Below are 13524 nucleotides of genomic sequence, written 5' to 3'. Positions count from 1 at the left end.
AGCAATCTTCACTCTATTAAAAAAATGATTATGTTGGGGCGCCTGGGTGGCGCAGTCGGTTAAGCGTCAGACTTCAGCCAGGTCACGATCTCGCGGTCCGTGAGTTCGAGCCCCGCGTCAGGCTCTGGGCTGATGGCTCAGAGCCTGGAGCCTGTTTCCGATTCTGTGTCTCCCTCTCTCTCTGCCCCTCCCCCGTTCATGCTCTGTCTCTCTCTGTCCCAAAAATAAATAAAAAACATTGAAAAAAAAAAAATTAAAAAAAAAATGATTATGTTATAACATTAAAGAAACTGAAAAGGAGGAAAAAAAAACCTTATTACGTGACATACTTTTAAAAATGTCTGCTACTTTCTAGGTCCCTTATGTGTGTATTCATGATTTTTACCTAATTTCCTACCACTGCTTCCCCCTTAATGTTTATCCTGTTAGGAAAAAAGAGAAAATCCTTTTCATGTGCCACTGGTTAAGCTAATGGCTAAATGATTCATTTGTGCTAAGGTTATAAAATAACCTCCATTTCTGCAAGTAAAGTTAGAAACAGCTGGGTATTAAAAAAAAAAAAAAGAATAAAAAGATTATTTTGTTTTAACAGGTATATAATTTGTCTCAGAATATTCAAGAAGATGATCTTCAACACTTGCAAGTATGTATTTCTCAAAGAATGTGTGCCAAAGAATTGAAAATATAATTCGTGTTTAATCGTGACTTTCCATCTGGAAGCCCATTTTAGTATAAGAAGATTGAATATTATATGAGTTTAAATTGACGTATGACTTCTTAACTAGAAGAAATTTTAATGTACGCCCAGTCTGTTAGAAAATTAAGTGCTTAACTTTCAAATGATTTTAAAGTCTCTGATGTCTGATACAGAAAGGCTTTACAGATATCTTCTTTCAATCTCTTTGGGGGCGTTATTTTAAATAACTTGCTTTAATAGTTATTTACAGAGTACGGCAGACTTGCGATGGAAGAAATCTACCAGAAACCATTTCAGGTAAATAAGCATTTTATCCTTTTTAAAAACTTACCTATAAATAGCTATCAAGCCACCTGTCTTTTAAGTCTGAAGATACTTAAAAGGTAAGAGGATATTACAAAAAATTCATTTTTAGCAGCAGATTCAGTGGAGTTGAAACTAATGTCATTACCACCTGATCAGCAGTAGGCTCACAGAATAGGAAATAGAACTAATGAATATAGTTTGATCCTTAATACTTAGATTAAATGGTTAGTGTTTTCTCTTAGAGATTATTTAATTCCTAAACTTTAGACAGTCATGTAAATTTCTTTTATACATGGTAAACTATTACAGAATAATATTACTGGTTTTTTTTTTGGTTTTTGTTTTTTGTGGTATATTACAAGTTGAGGTTAGTCCTGTTATTCTTTATTTTGGTTTCATGTAGAAAAGTTCCAGAATTTATTAGACCTGTCCCCTCCCTCCACCTCTTCAATCTCCATATGTTTTTTATTCCTTTAAAATGTCAGGTACAGATTATTAAGTCAGAAATTAACCTGGGTGGAGTTATTTGAGAAGCATATGTTATGCTTGCTTCTGTGGAGTCCTGTCATGACAGAGATTTAAAAAAACAAAAACAAAAACAAAGTTAATTTCAGATAGTTTCTTTTTTGAAGTAAGTGTAATTTATAAGTTGACGTTTAGTACTATTTAGTCGGTTGTGTTATAGGAGGTGGGAATGACTACACCCTGTTTGCTCATCAGTCTCTGAAATTCTTTCTGTGTGACAGCATTGCTGGTGATTCTCAAGTGTTGGTGGGTTTACATTGATTCTGCCTCAGTCTTGTCTGGCTCAAGTGATCACTCTTATGAAATATCTGGGCAGCTTATGGCTTTTTTGTGTATATGGATAAATATACTCCATTTGGCCTATATCAGTTTTTTTTGACCTGGGATAATTTTGCTAATGTCTGGAGACATTTCTGGTTGTCACAGTTTTTGAAGGGAGGTTAATGCTACTGGCATAGTGCGTGAAGGCCAGAAATGCTGTTCAGCATCCAGCCACGCACAACTAAGAACTGGTCCAAATACTTAGGGGCTGAGATTGAGAATCCTAAGCACATATGAGTAAAAAATTCAGTCTAAAATTAGATTAGTTGGTCTTTTAGTTATACAACCTTGATTTAAAATTGTGATCTGTATGCCCTGTTAGGCCTTTTGTTCATTTTTTAAGACCCTGTATTATTGCTTGTGGTGGCTCTTTCTTTACATACCATGAAGTTCTCAGATGGAGGCAGTTGCTTGGTATAGGGGCTGGGAGTGTTGTTGGCTGAGGGAAGCCCTTGCTATCACTATGAACAGTATTAACCATTTGGTTACTATAACTTTTGATAAGGAATTCTTAGGGGAGTGATTGTTAAATTGTTAAAGTAGTGATTTTTTTGTAAAATCTTGTAAGAAATGATTTCCACTGTTTTCTTTCTATAGACATTAATGTTTTTGATTCGAGATTGGAGTTATCCTTATGAACATTCATATGGTTTGGAAGGTGGAAAACAATTCCTTGAAAAGAGATTGCAGGTAAGCCCCCATTTCCCAGTGAGGAGAGCATAAGCACCCAGCCAGATGAAGGAGCGGGCTGTCTGGACTACTGCTTAGACTTCCAGTCTCTCAATGTCTTTGGCATAAATCGTGTGTCCCAGGTTAGCCCAGGTGGCTCCATACAGAATGGATGGAAAGTAAATTGGTCGTATTTCTGCCAAAGAGGCCAATGCCCTTGGATAGAAATTAAGGAACAAGTATTTCTCTTTAGAACCAACTGTAAATCAGTACTCAAAATATAAAAATTTGAAGGAGACTAACTTTTTGAATTTACTTAGATTGCATGTGTGTCTCTTTCTGGCCCAGCTGAGCTTCTGAACATTTGGGACAGCCTGGATAATATAGTGTGCATATATTGAACACAGATGATGTGAGACCCTCTCTCCAAAGAGATGTCACTATCCTAGATTGACAGCATATAGAGCTAGAAGAGGGATCTTAAACATCATCTATTTAAAAATTTTTTTAAATTATTTTTTTTATTTTGAGAGAGTGTGCACAAGCTGGGGAGAGGGGGAGAGGGGGAGAAGGGAAGAGAGAGAGAATCTTAAGCAGGCTCCATGCTCATCACGGAGCCTGACATGGGGCTTGGTCCTACCACCCTGGGATCATGACCTGAGTTGAAATCAAGTCAGATGCTCAACTGACTGAGCCACCCAGGTGCCCTCACCCTTCTTTTTTTTAATATATAATATAACTGGAACCCAAAACAGTGACGTACCTTTAGTCGCTTAACTAATTGTTGATAACTGGGACTAGCACCCAAATATCCGGACTCCTGGCCCACGCAATATGCTACACCAAGGCCATTCCTAAAGAATAGCCTCACCAACATGATCCTTTCTTCCTAAAGTTACCCTCCCCTGGAAGTACTTGGGGAAAACCTCAGGTCAGATACTACTCACCTACTCACATACACAAAGAATACATGAAAATCCCATAAATTCATAAGTAGAAGGGTCATCTTTTTTTGGTTAATAAAATTTTATTTCCTTTTAGGATGATGCATTTAGTTTCTCAACCACATTAAAAAACTTGGAGTATAATATAATTTTCTTATCACTAAAATGAGATTAAGCCAATTCCTCATTTTTGGGTTTTTTAAAAGGCATTTCTAGACCCTGTTGTCAGAGATAATTTCAGCCGTCAGAGTTTTCTCTGGTTTGTTCAGAAGAAATTAACACAAAGCACATCAGGCATGTTAACAACTCAGAATCATGTACTTCAAAGACAAGATTTTTTTTTTCTAAATCTCATTGACATGATACAGGAAACTGCTCAGATGATGATGAATTTATACAAACTGAACATAGGTGCGTAACAGCACCCATTTTCATCCACTAACCCCCAAGCCCTCTGGTACTGTCCTGACCTGACAGGTGCTGTGTGTACTTTTTATGAAAGGAATCACATACAACATGTATTCTTTTGTGTCTAGCTTCTTTTGCTTAATAGTATGTTTCTGAGATATTGTTGCATGTAGTTTCGTTCATTTATTCTCATTGCTATGCGGTATTCCATTACATGAATAGACAACATTTTCTTCATTCTACTCTTGATGGAGATTTAGGTAGTTTCCAGGTTTTGTCAGTTATAAATGGTGCATTTTTTTTTTTTTTTTAAATGGTGTTTGAGAAGAGTCTGAGTGAGTATATGAGTTATATTGGGATAAGTAGCTACTAAAAAAAATCGAAGTTTGAGGGGCTGGGTGGCTCGACTCTTGATTTCTCCTCAGGTCATGATCTTATGGTTTGATCCAGCCCTGTGTTTAGCTCTGCGCTGACAGTGCGGAGGCTGCTTGGGATTCTCATTCTCTCTCTCTCTCTCTCTCTTTCTCTCTCTCTCTCTGTCTCTCTGCCCTCCCACCCCCCCCCCCCATTTGCATGCACTTGCTCTCTCAAAATAAACATTAAAAACAAACAAATAAATTAAATAAAAGTCTAAGTTTAGGATTTTCTTCCAGAAAATACATAGCAGTCTCTCTTCCCAAAACACTGGTAACTAGCATCAATCATAAATGATCATGTGGAGTAAGTACTGAAATTCCAGTAAGTTTCAGAGGTTCTTTGGACTTTATTGGAGCTTTTTCACTTGAGCTGTTATCTTGCTCAAGGGCTAACGTTTTTATTAGCAAATTAGTACTTTGTTTTTTCTCTTTGCTGTTATAAATACTTTAAAGGCAAATCCTTCATTTATTTACTGGTTTGTACACCACAGCCACTACTTGTTAGTCTGGTGTTGGATATTCTGATTAGTTTTTTGTGTATTTGTATTTTTTCATACTTAACATGGGAAAAAACATCTTTTCTAGTTTTAAGACAAAAGTGGGTGGGGTCTTACTAAAGGGGTCAGAAATGCATCTTCAGTAAAATTTTATATTGTCAAAAAATACCCATCTGGAGTAGCATCTGAGTTAAGTGTGCACACTTGTGAGTGTGTGTGTGTTTTCTTGAGAACTTTTTTTCCTTGTTTGTGCCTTTACGCTGTCTCCTTCTGCCCTCAGGTAAAACAAAATCAACATGAAGAGCTACAGAATGTAAGGAAGCACATTCACAATTGTTTCTCAAATCTTGGTTGCTTCCTTTTGCCACATCCTGGTCTTAAAGTTGCAACTAATCCTAGTTTTGATGGGAGATTGAAAGGTGGGAATTCCCATTCTTGCTAAAATCAGAATTTATTTTTTAGAGGCTGAGAGTTTTAAAAAAAAAAATACATGGTTCCTTAAATTTTCTGTCTTCTACTGGAAGACATTTTGATGCATTGTTAATGAGGTGATATTAATGCTCTGTGTGGTCTGTCTAGCTTTCCATTGGGCTGTTGTAGACTTGTAGTGTATGGATTAGCGTATTTTATAATGTGGTCTGTTGTTCATCACCGGTGTCCTAAAAATCCCGAAGGCTGAGAACATTTCAGTATTTCATCTGTTTGTAGTCTGTAAAATGTTTTATCAGTATATCGTATTCATGTAATCAGATTTAAGTCTCTGTTTTAGGGATGATGTAATTTTTTGAGTATGTCCTAGGATTTGAGCATGACGACAAAAGGCTGGAGGAATAATGAAATTTTTACAGAATGGCTGGAAAACAAAATCTAGTATTAAAATTTAGTATAATTTCACGAATTGTTTGCCTTTTGAAAAGGATAGTTTAGTCAATACTAATGTGGAATTTATTGCGGTAGTCCACAATTTATTATTTGACCTGAAAGAATTACTGGGGCATGAGGGAAATGGAGCAGGGGCGGAGGGGGAGAGTGTATTTTTTCCTAGGAGATACGATGTGTTTGGATGAGGTTTTTTAAATGAATGTACTCGAGGAATAGATCGTGTATACTGTCATTTCATGAAACAATGTTATTAGCTCTTACCAGTGGGGACTTCTTTACTCTGTCTTCTTTTGACTAACATGTTGGTTTATATTTCGTTTCCATTAGATATTGATGAAGACTTTAAGCGAGAGCTTCGAAATCTGGTTCCATTGCTGCTTGCCCCTGAGAATTTGGTAGAAAAAGAGATAAGTGGATCTAAAGTCACTTGTAGAGATCTTGTAGAATACTTTAAGGTAGGAAAACTGCTACATTAAATGACTTGGTCTCAGTTAGAAAAATAGCTGACTCAAAACTCATATGTATGTACAAGAAATTTCCTGTCTTTATTTTACAGCAAAAAAGTGAAATTTATAATTTTCCCTTCTTTGCATTGGCTGTACCAATTTTTAAGGATATCTAAAATGATAGCAGACAACTTGTATGTTCTAGACGGTAGTTTTGTTTATGGGATTATCCTCCGTTTCCTCCAGCTCTGGTAGGGAGAGAGGAAGAGCCATTCACCATGTAATTAATTGTAATGCCACTCTCTCATTTGTGAGGGACAGTGGATATGCGGAATGGCATTCTGCCTCTCAAGTTCTCATAAAAGAGCCTTCTCTCTGAGTTCTTGAGGACTTAATAGGAGCAGCTGAAAGTATCAAACTGGTTTCTGAATCCAATTACTTGTAGATTTTTTTTTCTCTCTCTGCTCTTCTTTAGTCTTCGTAGCTTGCTTGCCAGAGCAAGACCATTATCAGGGTTCTAGTTATTCATAGTAGTTACGGGTAGATGGAAGGGAAACTATAGTTAACTAAGAGTATATTTTTGGTCATTTATTGGACAGTTGGTCACTTTCATAGCATTTTTATTTTTTGTTTTTTTTTTTTAATTTTTTTTTTTTCAACATTTTTTATTTATTTTTGGGACAGAGAGAGACAGAGCATGAACGGGGGAGGGGCAGAGAGAGAGGGAGACACAGAATCGGAAACAGGCTCCAGGCTCCGAGCCATCAGCCCAGAGCCTGACGCGGGGCTCGAACTCACGGACCGCGAGATCGTGACCTGGCTGAAGTTGGACGCTTAACCGACTGCGCCACCCAGGCGCCCCTTTCATAGCATTTTTGGTTAGTTGTGAAGTAATTCAGTCAGTAGAAAGTTGAGATGAACAATTTCTATATGGACTTGTTAAAAACTGTCATCTTTCCTTCTTACTCTTAGAGCACAAATTAGGTAATTTTTTTCTTGAACTGAAATATCATTTAACTTGATTGAAGTGAAACATTGAGTAAAAATGTCTAACATTTAAAACAGTAACAGTAGGGGAGAATTATGGATTCCTTTTCATAAAGTGGGTGGCATTGTATATGTTACTTTTAAATATAACTTTTATGCACGTTGGAATTCTATTTAGAAACATCTCTCTAGGATATTATTTAACATATGTTTAAAAGTATGAATTATTTTTATATTTAATGGATTTTTTTTTTCCCTTCGGAAATCTAGAGCCAAATTGTTTAACCTGCCAATGTAAAGAGTCTTTTATATTTTTAGGCTTACATTAAGATTTATCAAGGAGAGGAACTTCCACATCCAAAGTCCATGCTTCAGGTAGTGTGTGTGTTGTACGTATATTTATTTTTGAAGGAGAAGAGCCTTTGGTTTAGAGATAAACGCTGGAAGTGGGATTATGCTTCTTTGCACGCAAATGAATTTCAGATATTTAAGTCAATACGGGTCATGGGTCCTGAAGTTTTTCTATGATTGCAGACCTTGCACACATACGCCATCAAAAATAAAGTTGCTAGAGAAGTGTAGAAAACTTCCTCTTGCAGGAGATAGCTTAATAAGGGCCTGTCTAAACCAAACTTCTTCTCTTCTCTGAGTCTGTGACATTGAATGTTTTTAGTAAGGCTTATTTCATCTTGGTATTAATGATTTAGAGCTGCTTCTAGTACATACAGGTTTTTTTTTTTTCTTTTTTCTCTCTCTTTTTTTTAAAAGGTGTTCTTTGGGGACAATGTTATTTTAACCTAAGTTTATTTTTTTTAAAAGATAAAGCAGCTGAATTTAATAAATCAAGAATAATTAATATTCATGTCCGTCACTTCTTACTAAATTTTACTAATTTCATTGTGTTCATACTGTTAATTTTTCACCCAAATTTAGGTTTTATTTCTTTCAGATACATATCTAGTTTATGTTTTTTAAGATTTGCTATTTTGGACAATTTTTCAGTTTTATAGTGGATTGAATAGTATTTTCTTCTAAAACTCCTGTAGTAAGCAGTTTTGTGGATTTAAAAATCTCTTGTGTCATACTGATATGAGAGAGCAAGCATATGGGTAATTTTTAATTCTATACATCTGGAGACTTGACACTTCTTAGGGTATGTCTAATTCTCTACAATTTCCTGAGCATGTGTGGTATTTTTTTTTTTTTTTTTTTTTTTACAAACCCATTTTAACAAACCTAAGCAAAACAAAATTAGACAGGCAGTCCCATTAGAAGCCATTACTATATCCCTTCCATTGGAAAGGAAAACTGGAAGTTGATAATGTTTTCTCTGGTTCATTTTCAGACTTGTTCACTCTATAGACTTTATTGTGTTAGTCAGAATTTATAGAGCCGCTGGGTATTTTTTGCATAAAATTGGCACATCTTGTTTTATTTTTCTAGGCAACAGCTGAAGCTAATAATCTTGCTGCGGTAGCAGGAGCAAGAGAGATCTATTGCAAAAGTATGGAGCAGGTTTGTAAGCAACATTTACATTTGACACTAAAGTGAGACAGAGGATTTTTACAGTTAAATAATTGAAATAATTTGTGCTCCTTACGTACTGTCACAATACATCATTCACTGATTCCCCTTCATCATCTCTGCTGGAAATAACTAAGAAAATAATTCTCATGTTTAGAGTGCACGATATAGGTGGCAAGTTACTACGTAAATCATACTAAAATAGTTTTGACGCGTGATTCAGAGTGCTCTTATTAGCAGCTTCTGATGTAATATTAGTTTAAGGCCAATGACAACTTCTGTGCTAAACTTGTTAACTAGAACGTTAAAGGACCTTTTTTATGTGTTCTCTTTTACCCACTCTCTGCCCATAGTCTTGTGAAGTCGGGTACAGATTTTTTTTTTTTTTTTTTTTTTTGTCTTTACTGGTATTAGTCATACTTGGAGAATTTATTTTACCCGAGTCCATTAAACATACAAGAAATAGGTTATGATTACGTACGAGATATTATGAACAAGTTTAAAACTGAACCATGTAGATGGCTTGACTTTTTGAGACTGAAAACTGTGAACCGGGAATGTTTTTTAAGTGTGAATTGTTTCTAGCCAGTAATCTGTCTTGTACTCTTCTGTACAGGTATGTGGTGGGGACAAGCCTTACATTGCACCTTCAGATCTGGAACGAAAACACCTGGATCTCAAGGAAGTGGCGATTAAACAGTTTCGTTCAGTAAAAAAAATGGGCGGAGATGAATTCTGCCATCGTTATCAGGACCAGCTTGAAGCTGAAATTGAAGAAACCTATGCAAACTTGATAAAGCACAATGATGGCAAAAACATCTTCTATGCTGCTCGTACCCCGGCCACACTGTTTGCAGTCATGTTTGCTATGTACATAATCTCAGGACTGACCGGCTTCATTGGCCTAAACTCTATAGCCGTCTTGTGTAACCTTGTCATGGGGTTAGCACTGACATCTCTTTGTACTTGGGCATATGTAAAATACTCTGGGGAGTTCAGAGAAATTGGAACAATGATTGATCAGATTGCTGAAACACTATGGGAACAGGTTGGTATCTATCTTTTGGTTTTTCAGTGACTAATCTCATCCCTGTGACATTTCCCTACCCTTCTCCTGCAGTATTCGCACACCTCCTTTTCCTTTATACGAGGAATGTCAAAAGGATGTTTTCTGTTTTGTTCGGTTACGGTTGTGTAATCTGAATATAAAGTATGAACTGAGTAATTTTTTTTTTCTTAAAGTCATAATTTTAGTGTGCTTTGATTGGCTTAAATCTGTAATATCTTTGGATAGATTCTTAGTCATAGGCCTGATAATACCAGACAATGGGCAGGGCCAGAGTCTCTACGGACTTTTTTCTTAGAGGAAAGAAAATATAATCAGTATAAGAAAGAAATTTGGAAGTGCAGTGCTTTAAGAAAGCAAAAGAAGTGTCTTATTAACCCTGGCAAGAAGCAGTTCATGCCTATATTTGAGGGAAAATATTGATATTCAGGTCTTTGTTGCCTTCCGTGAAGATAGTGGTGATTTACTGATGGAACAACCTGATAGGGATTTCTTTTACCAAAGGAATTTTGTTTGCTGTCCGTACTATGGAAACACTAATGAACAAAACAAAGCGCCAGAGAACCAGCTTCTCTTAATCGTAATCTTTGACTTCAACCAGAATTCAAATCATAATCTTTTACCTCAAACCAGAATTCAAAGTCGGGCCTGACAAGAATCTACTAAGGGAAGCCATGTTGAATGTCCACCTGTGTGCTGGAATTCCCCAGGTTCAGAAAATTCCGTTCAAGGATGTTGTCATTAAAATGATCATCGTGAAATACTTGAGCATCATGTCAAGGATCAGAATGAAAGCTGCAGTTAGTATTGATGGACAGCATAATAGGCATTTTCAGATACCACTTCTGGGCATAAGAAGTATTGGGCTTATTTGGAGGTCTAGGACATGCAGGTCCGTGTTGGTTTTGCCTTTAAATTTAAAGACGGAAGAAGTAAATCATTTTTTGATGAAGGTTGATTGGGCATTGACTTTTCTTGTAACAGTGTCATTATTTTATGAAGTGACCCGCCATATTAGTTTGGATTTTGTATTTATTCTTTAGAGAAATTTGGATCTGATTTGGAAGCTTGTGTTTGGATATTTGTTAAATTTAACCTTTCATTTAAAAAAAAAAAAACTTCACTCTTGATATTCCTTTGATATCTTCTAATAGAGGATGGATTAAAAGCTATTGCAGCCTCGCTTTTTAAAAAAAATTCTCTACTTTAAAATTGTGGACCATCACTAATTTTCTGCAGCATGAATTTTAATCATTGTGCGATGTCTTCATTTGAAAACCAGTCATCCTCCTATATCATGCTCCGGTAGCACTGATTCTAGGACTTTAGAGGTGCCATTATTACAAAACAATTAAGTGGAAGAGTCTAAAGTGTGTAAAATTACCAGCGTAGTTGAGGTAGGTTGATCACTAGTCAGAGAAGATATGTGCTGTGTCAACAAACCTTGCCTAAATCTTCTTGCATTTCTCTTTTCTTTTGCTTCAGAGGAGTCCCAGGAAGGTGAGAAACTCACAGTCGCAGATTCTTGTAGTCTTAAACGCTTTAACTTCAAGGCGCTCTGAGTCATTGTCCTAACGAGTCACTCCATGTTTTAGGTGTTTTCCAAACTGTTTGAAGTTACTAGACGTCGAATGGTCCGTCGTGCTCTTTCATCAGCACAGCGACAGAGACTGTCATCCAACAATAACAAGAAGAAAAATTAGACAGTATTTTTAACTTTTTTCTCTATCTGAAGTTGTTCACCCTTAAACATGTAGGACAATAAGCAGGACCGTCTGGGCCGGTCTGCATAAATGCTGTATACTTACCAGATTTGATGCTGCATAGAGGGTATGGAATCGCACGTCCATCTCATAGGAATTGTAAATGGTTTGAGTAGGAGGAAAGTAATTTTTGTTGCATTATAAGATGTCTAACTGCATTATTTGTAGCCTCATAGCTTTTTTGGGGAGAAGCATCTTTTTTATTTCCCACATTCCTGGTTATTTTCTTCATTGCTTTGGATTGAATTTTTATATCTATTTTTCTATGTACCTCTTTTTTTACCTCATGTTTTTATTTGTTTTGCACATCTCTCATACCACAGGTATTGAAGCCCCTGGGTGATAATTTGATGGAGGAAAACATAAGGCAGTCTGTCACAAACTCTATCAAAGCAGGCCTGACTGACCAGGTGTCTCATCATGCCAGATTAAAGACAGACTGACAGTTCATCTCCTCATGGACTCCACTCTCCCTTTTTTTCATGCTTGCTGTACAATGAGAACTCAAATAAAAATAAACCAAAGTTTACAATCAACTGTAGAAGTAGTTTAGTATAACTGGCTTCACAGATGGCTGCCACAGAGTGTGAAAATTGTTTGTTGGTTTTAAGCATTCTGTTCTTGGCTCCTAAGACATGGAGATTGGCTGAGGAGCATTAGTTTATCATGCACATTTGTGCCATGTTTCTTTCTTTCTTTCTTTCTTTCTTTTTTTTTTTTTTTCCTTTTTACTTAATCTAATGTTAATGAAATTTGTCTTATGTAAAAGGATATTTCAGGGAAATCTTTTAAGAAATCTATTTAGAGTCTCTTTAACACCAGTGTCCCATTGAAATTTTAATTTCTAGTGAAGTTATGAATCACTGTATCAAGAATCAGATCGGAATGACAATGAAGCCTTTATTGAGCCACTACATTAAAAGTATATATTGCTTTACTGCCTTCAATACCAGTATTACATAAATGCATGTGTCAGAAGTCTCACAGAAATTACATGACAACTCTTGTAGCTAAGAAAGTGATTCTGAGGTGTACATTTGTCTTGCCTTTTTAAATTTATAAACCTGCCCTAAAAGGAGATGCATATCTGGGAAACTGAACTGTCTTTATTCAGTTTAGCCTTCGTGTACATAAAATATGCCATTAATTTTATTGGGGGAGAAATTCCATCCAAAAATGTTGCCTACAGCTATGAGTTCAGAGTGTCTGTACAGTGTGTAGCTTTTATTTTCTAAAACCACAGATAGGGCATGTATATGAATTATAAATATATAAATACGATTTTGTATTAAAAGTTTTGTAGTTTATGGCAAAATCTGGTTCTGTGGTAGGCTAAGTGCAGTCCCTGTGAAGGAATGTTTGTGGCTCATGTCAGTGTGTGAATGCATAGACAATTTGAAGTTTTTGATATATTTGTGATATTTATCTTCCTTGAGCACTGCAGTCACCCCCCCCCCCACCCCCCCAAGGGAATTCAATGGGAATGTTTATCGTGACTTTGTCCTCTGTTGCATTTTAAAGTTATTTCCTGTAATTTATTTTCAGTACATAATTAAAAATTTGTTGTATATATAAAATGAAACTTGTGATTCTTTTTTAAGGAATCCTTCAAGTATGTATTCCATTACATAAACCGTATTTGTTTATACTGAAAAGAGCATGAGCAGGAAACACCCAAGTGAGAGCTCTAAGGTATTGTACCCAAAGCTAAGCTTGTAAAACTCACTTTTGTCTGTCTCTGTTAGGGAAAACTGAACTGTGATTAGCCTAGGTGTAGCTGGGGATTTGTTCATTTCTTTTCTCCCTCTTTCTCTCTCTCTCCCTTTCTCTTTTTTTTTCCTTCCTTCCTTCTTTCTTTCTTTCTTTCTTTCTTTCTTTCTTTCTTTCTTTCTTTCTTTCTTTCTTTCTTTCCTTCCTTCCTTCCTTCCTTCCTTCCTTCCTTCCTTCCTTCCTTCCTTCCTTCCTTCCTTCCTTCCTTCCTTTCTTTTCTTTCTTGTTACATGTAAGGCTAACATTTTTGCAATTCTTTTGTAGCCTTCTTTATAAACACCTATTAAAGTACCTATTTTGGTT

At 36.1% G+C, this 13524-nt stretch overlaps 1 protein-coding gene across 4 annotated transcripts in view; it reads left to right on the top strand.

Annotated features, from left to right (window-relative positions):
- ATL2 (atlastin GTPase 2) overlaps positions 1-11987 on the top strand; it is a 58513-nt gene extending 46526 nt beyond the window's left edge. For 2 of the 4 annotated variants that reach the window (XM_058683077.1, XM_058683080.1), the window contains 10 exons: positions 593-643; positions 938-994; positions 2447-2539; positions 5064-5202; positions 5993-6120; positions 7417-7473; positions 8542-8613; positions 9239-9670; positions 11174-11188; positions 11284-11987. In XM_058683077.1, coding sequence (XP_058539060.1) covers positions 593-643; positions 938-994; positions 2447-2539; positions 5064-5202; positions 5993-6120; positions 7417-7473; positions 8542-8613; positions 9239-9670; positions 11174-11188; positions 11284-11391 — 1152 coding nt within the window. In that variant the 3' untranslated portion in view covers positions 11392-11987. The remainder of the gene's footprint in view (positions 1-592; positions 644-937; positions 995-2446; positions 2540-5063; positions 5203-5992; positions 6121-7416; positions 7474-8541; positions 8614-9238; positions 9671-11173; positions 11189-11283) is intronic. The other 2 variants (XM_058683078.1, XM_058683079.1) reach the window with 2 other exon arrangements.
- Positions 11988-13524: the final 1537 nt, after the last annotated feature.

The sequence above is a fragment of the Neofelis nebulosa genome, chromosome 9, assembly GCF_028018385.1.
Source record: "Neofelis nebulosa isolate mNeoNeb1 chromosome 9, mNeoNeb1.pri, whole genome shotgun sequence".
In the NCBI taxonomy this organism is placed as follows: Eukaryota; Metazoa; Chordata; class Mammalia; order Carnivora; family Felidae; genus Neofelis; species Neofelis nebulosa.
This window is presented reverse-complemented; position numbering and strand designations above follow the sequence as displayed.